Source organism: Paramormyrops kingsleyae, chromosome 8, assembly GCF_048594095.1.
Source record: "Paramormyrops kingsleyae isolate MSU_618 chromosome 8, PKINGS_0.4, whole genome shotgun sequence".
NCBI classification, from domain to species: domain Eukaryota; kingdom Metazoa; phylum Chordata; class Actinopteri; order Osteoglossiformes; family Mormyridae; genus Paramormyrops; species Paramormyrops kingsleyae.
In genome coordinates this window covers 5,338,812-5,345,826 of record NC_132804.1, presented here as the reverse complement: position 1 = coordinate 5,345,826, position 7,015 = coordinate 5,338,812, and the positions used below count along the sequence as shown (strand labels likewise).

Here is a 7,015-nt window from a genome sequence, read left to right as displayed (position 1 = left end):
ATAGAAGTATAAAAAAAATGTTAATATAAATTTTACGTAGCACACTATGCTGCTATGGACATCATAAATTACTGTTCAGTATTCAGTACTTTTGTTGCACTTTTCAGACAATGTTAGTTTTACTGTCAAAACTGTTTTAATACAATGTTATATTTTGTGAAATGTAAATTTAACAAACCAGAGAAATAAAGACTACAAACAGAATCTAAAATCTAAAATTAAGTAAAATTGTAAGTTTGAGGATGTTTTGCGTCATGATTTTTTTTTTGAGGAGGGGGGCCACAAAAGGATTCCTCCTACACAAGGGGGCCTCCTGCTGAAAAAGTTTGAGAACCACGGGAATAGACAACTACCAATGATGTAGGTTCTAAGCAACAGTATAAATCAGCCTTGACAGCCTTTTCAGAAGCTTTCCAACACGCATACTTCCTGTCACATGACATCAGCACTGAACTTCATCTAACCTCTCTCCATGACACCAGCCCTCTGTACAATCCTTTCGGTATGTTGCTTGAGTAATTTTAGACATTACACTATCTGTCACACTGTTATGCCAAAGGGTTTGTCTGAGTTTTACAGAATGCCTTTCCTCTTAAGCACTCTTAAATTACAAGGACGCTGATAATAGTTATCTGCATCATCTGTGAGAATTTCGGTGATCACTGCACCGCAGCATAAAAGCTGCTGCCATCTTTGTACTGTTTCCCACAATTGTGTTGTGCCACAGTATTAAGCAAGTCGTATACATTTTTAACCACTCTTATGGGATACAAGATCAATTTATCAGTAGAGAAGAAGACAGTAATCATTAATTTATCACTTGAAGGTAAATCAGTGCTTGAATTAGCTAGAATGACTGGCAGAGACTATCGTGCCATAAAGTATGCGGCAGAAACAAATGCAACTTGGAACATAAGCGGAAAATTAAAGTCATATGTATGTGTGTGTGTGTGTGCACACAATACACCCAACACACACTACTCCGATGTGCACTCATTTGACATTAATTAAATTATTTGATGTCAATAATTTTCAGGACATTTATAACTTGAAGATAAACATTTATTGTGGGAGAGGGTCACATATGGGAAAAAGTCTTAAATTGTTTTTATTTGTTTTCTTCACATTTAACCATAGTCCCATCTTTTCACTCTGGTCTTTAACTATCCTTTTGTGATTTTGCATCTTTTTCATTTTCCACTATATTTATGGTGTCATCAGAAAACTTAAGGTTGCTGATGATTTTTCCACCAGCAACCAGTCTTCCACTCCAGCTTATCTAATTACACGATTAGCACACACGTTAAACAGGTATGGCTATGTTATGCAGTCTAACTCATATACCAATCTTGAACCAGTCGATTGATTCATATTCAATGCATATTCGTGGTGTCTTTTAAGAATTAAGGTTTGCTTAGAAAAAGTAAATTTATTTCAGTTTCCGCATCCAGTTACCATGCAAGACACAAAAGATCTCTAACTACTAGCCTACTAGGGGACCACCATGTTGGCGACTTCAGTGGGCGTGTCCTCGCGCGCGATAAAGCGGATGTGGACGAGCATCGAGGCACGCGGGCTTCCGGCCTCACGCCATTTCGAGCTTTTTATTCAGAAGTAGCGCAGTTGCGGGTCGTTTAGTACTACATCACTGCTTCGAAGTACTTCACGGTAATTTGTCTAATTAATATCGTACAGTAATGTGTGTCTAGTTCTATTTTGATGTACTATTTGTTGTAAGTGTAATAATTTGTATTTTTAACAGTCGGGATTTTAAAGTAGCTAGCTAATTCTAACTACGCGAACGACAGCCATTTTTATTTCTACACTGATTTGTTTCCCTGTAAGCTGTATGTCGACATATTTAATGTATTTGTTAGTAGAACATGTGTGTTCTACTAAGGGGACACACACTAAGGGGTCTGAGGGGAAAACATTTCTGACATTTGCAGCCTTACTGGCCGTGCTGGGTGTTTGGCGGACATTTAGGTGATGCGGCTTTCGCCATCTTGGTCGCCGGTTGCTTTGGGTCTTTGCGTTTTTACGAGGAGTATGTGTTAACGCAGCTATATAATGAGCAATTTTCGTTTTAATGCAAAACGTATATTACCGATTGGCGTGAACATTAGTTTCTTTCTGTATTATAATGCGACTGATTTCTGGACCAGATGCGGTGATGGGAAGTATAGTTGAATCTGTATCCTGTTTTGCAGTTATTCAATCTGTACGATGCTATTGTTCTGCGCTCTCTGAAGTGAGAGAGAATGTTAACCATCCGGGGTGATAAGGTTTTCGGTCCCACGTACTATCCCATTACCACTTACAGCACGCTGTGGGGGAGGGGTGGCAATCTAAGCGTTTTAGTGCCTCCTAGGGTCAGAAAAGTGGTTTGATAACCTATATTTACGCCTTTCGCGACCGATAACGCCATAAGTATTAATATTGGTATGATTAGATGCAACTTAGTGTCACGCCTGCGCAGTTTCTCATTCTGCACTTACTTGGAGCGTTCCGTGCTTGGCCCTTTGTTGCCGTCTGTTATTCACGACGGTTTACCGACGCGCCTTTTGTTGGACAGTCTGAATTTACCCCGGCCGATTCCCGTGTTCAATGTATAATGTGTGGAAATTGGGGACTTCATGGAGATCTAAACCGACCGTTCTCTTCCCAGTTTCTCGTGCCTTTGTGGAGTTTAAGTTTTTGTTTAGAGGACTTCAGACCAGTTGACATGGGAGGTAATTACAACTTTATTCATTTCTTGCATGCTCAATTAGTTTTGTTATGCACTTAATACACCTATAGATGAACCTTACCCCCTTACCAATTTTTAACATCACATTTCCACATTATTGACCTGTAATTGCTTGTGGTAGCCTTTCCAGTTTAACTGTGGGTGATTGGCTCAGATTTCCTAAAGCCATACATTTACTGTTGCATATTGTACCGTAAACCTTTAAAGCCACTCAACTGAATAATCACTGCATGTCTGTAGAATTGATTATGAGTATCCATCAAATCTTAGGTTCTGTGTCTGGGTACCTTGGCTGAACCTAGTACCTGTTGTATTCCAGATCCTACCATGCACAGAGACTGTCCTCTTGACTGCAAGGTCTACGTGGGCAACTTGGGGAACAACGGGAACAAGACGGAACTGGAGCGGGCCTTTGGGTATTATGGGCCGCTTCGCAGCGTCTGGGTGGCCAGAAATCCGCCCGGCTTCGCGTTTGTGGAGTTTGAGGACCCTCGTGACGCGACTGATGCAGTGAGGGAGCTGGATGGAAGGTGAGTGACTGGGCATCTGTGACCCAATCCCCCTGCATGGACAGATCTTAATATCGGGGTGTCAGCCTTGTGTGCACACCTGAATACGCCTCACAGCTAAGAGATTATTGGCAGCTTTGAGCTGGTGAATGATTAATGTGGAGGATAAACAGCAGCCCGCTGAGTGGTATTGGCCGTCCCATGCAGGACGCTATGTGGGTGCCGTGTCCGGGTTGAGATGTCCAATGGCGAGAAGCGAAGCCGGAACCGGGGCCCACCCCCATCCTGGAGCCGGCGACCACGTGACGATTACCGTCGCCGTAGCCCTCCGCCCCGGCGCAGGTAATGCTGCCTTTATTGTGCTTACCTTCGTGCCGCCCTAACAGCCCCCTGTAGGGGTCACTGGCAGGTTAATGTGTGCTGGTTTAATGCCGTTTTTAAAGCTCCAGTCCGTTATTTCCTTTGTTTGCAGCTCGCTCTTCTTTTCTGAATATACATTTTTATTGTTTTTGAGTCGTCTTGTTGACAGGAGCAGACAGGTGGGATTCTCAGTAACTGTTTCACCTTCATTGTCATTCTGTTAGGTCAAGACAGCATTGATGTTAAATATCCATATATGTAGTTGAGGAGGTTTAGTGAAATAAGACGGGGCTGATCTGAGAACAGCTCTGTTGCCTCAGAGACTACAGCTGAGTTTACAGAGGGTATAAGACGGTGTGTGCTCAACTGATTTTTTATTTTTTGAATTAAAATATAAAAACTTGACTGGGAGCAGGTGTCCTGAACCTGTAAATATCTACTCAGATCTAACATCTAGCTGTAGTAATACAGACAGGTATGTGTTATGTAGTCTTGCTATAGGATTATATTTGGTCCTATTCAAGAGCCCAGTCCCATTACTATAAAGCAGTCTGTATAAAATGGGGAAACTCGGTACTGCTAAACTGATTTTTATCAGCTGTTATAATATTTTGAAGGTTTGCTATTTTAATTTACCATTTATATTAATAAAAATGAACCCCGTTGCAGAGTCACCACCATGCCTCTTCTCACCACCCTCTGAGTCAGTCAACTAGTCCTTTCAGCATCATGTGACCACTGACCAGCGTGCCCCAATCAGCTTGGCTGGTGTCGTGTCACATGACCCAGGCATGGCCAGTCGTCAGGTCGCACCGCCCATTGGTTCCTGAGCATGCTGTTCTCGGCCTCCTCGCCAACCTTAACCCAATCGGCAGCGGCCTACCTCACATTCCTGACCAATCGGCGCTTTACTATTCCTACACAACAACCTACGAGCAACAGCCTTCGGCTAACCAATAAAAGCAGGAAAAATCCACAGCCAGGCCCCACCCGCCAATCAGCTCGCAACATCTGGCAAATCCTTTTCAGCAAATTCTACCTTCCCGGCTGCCAGTCTGGCTCCCCTTCGCCATTTCTAGCTTGTTGAAACCCAAAAATCTAGTAAGTTTTTTCCTGCTTCATATGGTATTCTTCTGGTTTAGTTTTAAGTTGGAGAGATCTGCTTCAGAAGAGTTAATGCTGTTGAGGTTTTTTATTTTTAATTTATTTTAGGTTTTTGGAGTCGTAAACATAAAGAGGTTCAGGTTTGTTTGCTCTCTTGTAATGGGTTTTGTGAACAGGTTGTGCCCTTAGATTGTTAAGGGGGGGTCATTCAGTGGTGATATTAGGTGTTTCCATTCTCCCCTTGAGGAATCTGGTCCTTGACGATTGATCTCCCTCGACCTGGATGATTTTTGCGGTTTTGTACCAGTGCCCGGGCTCCAGTGTCCGGCCTCAGCGTTCGGCTAATATTTGCATCTCTGTAGCTGTCTATTGTAGCTTGTATGCCGTTTTTAAAGCTTTGTCCGGCATCCAGCTCTCGTTTTTAGTTAAGGGTATCAGCTTTATGTGGACACTGTTGTCCTCACTGTCCAATAGATGAAACGTGTATCAGATCATCTAGGCAAATGATCGGTCACCAGAGGCAAACCCAAATCATCAGTGTCCCTTGTCGGTCCCCCTCAGTGCTCCCCTGTAGCAGGGGTGCGGTGGGCAGCTGGGCTGCGTGGTGCCAGTGTGTTCATGCGGAGCGTTAACGGTGATGGCATCAGTGTGGGGGTTGGACCTAGGTGAGCACAGGTGTAGCGGCAGTGGTGGGGAGGGCTGGGCCACCGTGATGCCCCTAACTCTGATGCCCCTTGTCTGTGCCTAACTCTTCCCTCTTCACCTCCCTCCTGCCAGATCTCCTCGTAGGCGGAGCTTCAGTCGCAGCCGAAGCAGGTGAGTCCCACTCTCAATTTGTGGCTCTTCAACACATATGGCTGACATTCCTAACATAACAGAATATTATAACATTTGCTGTTTGGGGATGGATTACTTCCGGTTTTGTTCCTCCTGGCTGTTGTGCCTGATTTCTGTGGCTTGTGTTCATGTTCTTGCACAGGTCTCTTTCGCGAGATAGGAGGAGGGATCGGTCCTTCTCTCGGGACAGGAACCATAAGGCATCTCGCTCCTTCTCTAGATCAAGAAGGTAATGGCCAATGCATCATTCATACTAGTTAGCTTGCTAATTAACTTTAACGATAATGCACTGCAATGGCCAGTCGAATGGATTTGTTCATCATGGAAGTAGACTTCCTTTGGTGTACTGACCGGCACTCCAGTGATGCACGTTTCATTCTTGGAGCAGGGGTTTAAATAACATTGTAGATTCATGGTCTGTCAGCTGCATCTAACATTCCACAAAGATTGTTGTCTTGTAGATCGCATCATTTTGAAATCGCTTTGTAGATGACCGCTTATCAGGATCCTGCAGCCAGCTAACTGGTTTGACTGAATCTTTCCTCCTTACAGCCGTTCCAGGTCTAATGACAGGAGGTAGAAGGTCTCTCCTGGTCTGAAAGCAAACGGTGGTCATCAATTTTGTGTAATGAACTGTGAACTTTACAGGTTCTGTTCTTATTTTGATTTTTTTTTCCCCTAATTTTTCGCTTATTTTACGACATGTGAGGTATCTAGACTCTTACATGTATATGTGGCTGTATGCAAGAGAGGCTTTGAGTACCTGTTGTACCTCAGTAGCATTCCGTTGCCACCTGCACAGCCAAGTAAACCCCAAAACATTTTTTAAGTTCGTGTGGAGGTACCAGATGATACAAGCCATTTGGTGCGGTGACATCCTGTATCCTGCAATGTATTTTGTTTTTTTTTTTATTTTATTTTTTTAAGGGAAAACTTGCAAGGGCTGCATGTCTGTTCCGGTATGACGTAATCTCTACTGGGGCTTTTGTGCGTTCAAATGAGTAGTTGGGCGGGGAGGGGGGGCAAGACTAAGTGAAACAGTGGATGTGAGCTTATTATACTATAATGCAGGTTTTGTCATTTTTTTGCTGTTTGTACTGTTTGTAATGTCTTTGAATTAAAGGTGGTTACAAAATCGATTTGCTGTGAGTGTTTTTGCTTTTTGGGCCATAAGGTACCAGGGTACTGTGTCTGTCATTCCCAGATTGGCTGGTTTTTGGACCAGGACACTGGCGACATTTGTTAGCAAAGTACCACTGTTATGATCTCAGTTTGTACGACACCCAACTTGTACCGTTAACCAAAAGATTCCAGGTGCAGTGTGCTTTGTTACACAGAACTTACTACACATAAGACTGAGTTTCAAAAGGCTTTAAGACCAATTACTTGTTTGGTCTACCCAGGCCCAGGGTACACAGTCACCCCAAATGAAATGAAAACCCTCCTCTGCCCATAA

General features: G+C 43.4%; 1 protein-coding gene across 1 annotated transcript; it reads left to right on the top strand.

Annotated features, from left to right (window-relative positions):
- Positions 1-1,511: 1,511 nt before the first annotated feature.
- Positions 1,512-6,698, top strand: srsf3b (serine and arginine rich splicing factor 3b). Its single transcript, XM_023830498.1, has 7 exons — positions 1,512-1,668; positions 2,669-2,732; positions 3,069-3,279; positions 3,466-3,600; positions 5,500-5,538; positions 5,702-5,788; positions 6,112-6,698. Exons 2-7 carry the CDS (start codon positions 2,726-2,728, stop codon positions 6,137-6,139), a joined length of 507 nt encoding a protein of 168 aa, XP_023686266.1. The 5' UTR covers positions 1,512-1,668; positions 2,669-2,725; the 3' UTR covers positions 6,140-6,698.
- The last annotated feature ends 317 nt before the right edge of the window (positions 6,699-7,015 follow it).

What these genes read in the sequence shown, in the direction of transcription:
- srsf3b (XM_023830498.1), top strand. An exon ending in TTCAGTCGCAGCCGAAGCAG is followed by an intron (nt 5,539 to 5,701) that starts GTGAGTCCCACT and finishes GTTCTTGCACAG; the next exon opens with GTCTCTTTCGCGAGATAGGA. An exon ending in TCCTTCTCTAGATCAAGAAG is followed by an intron (nt 5,789 to 6,111) that starts GTAATGGCCAAT and finishes TCCTCCTTACAG; the next exon opens with CCGTTCCAGGTCTAATGACA.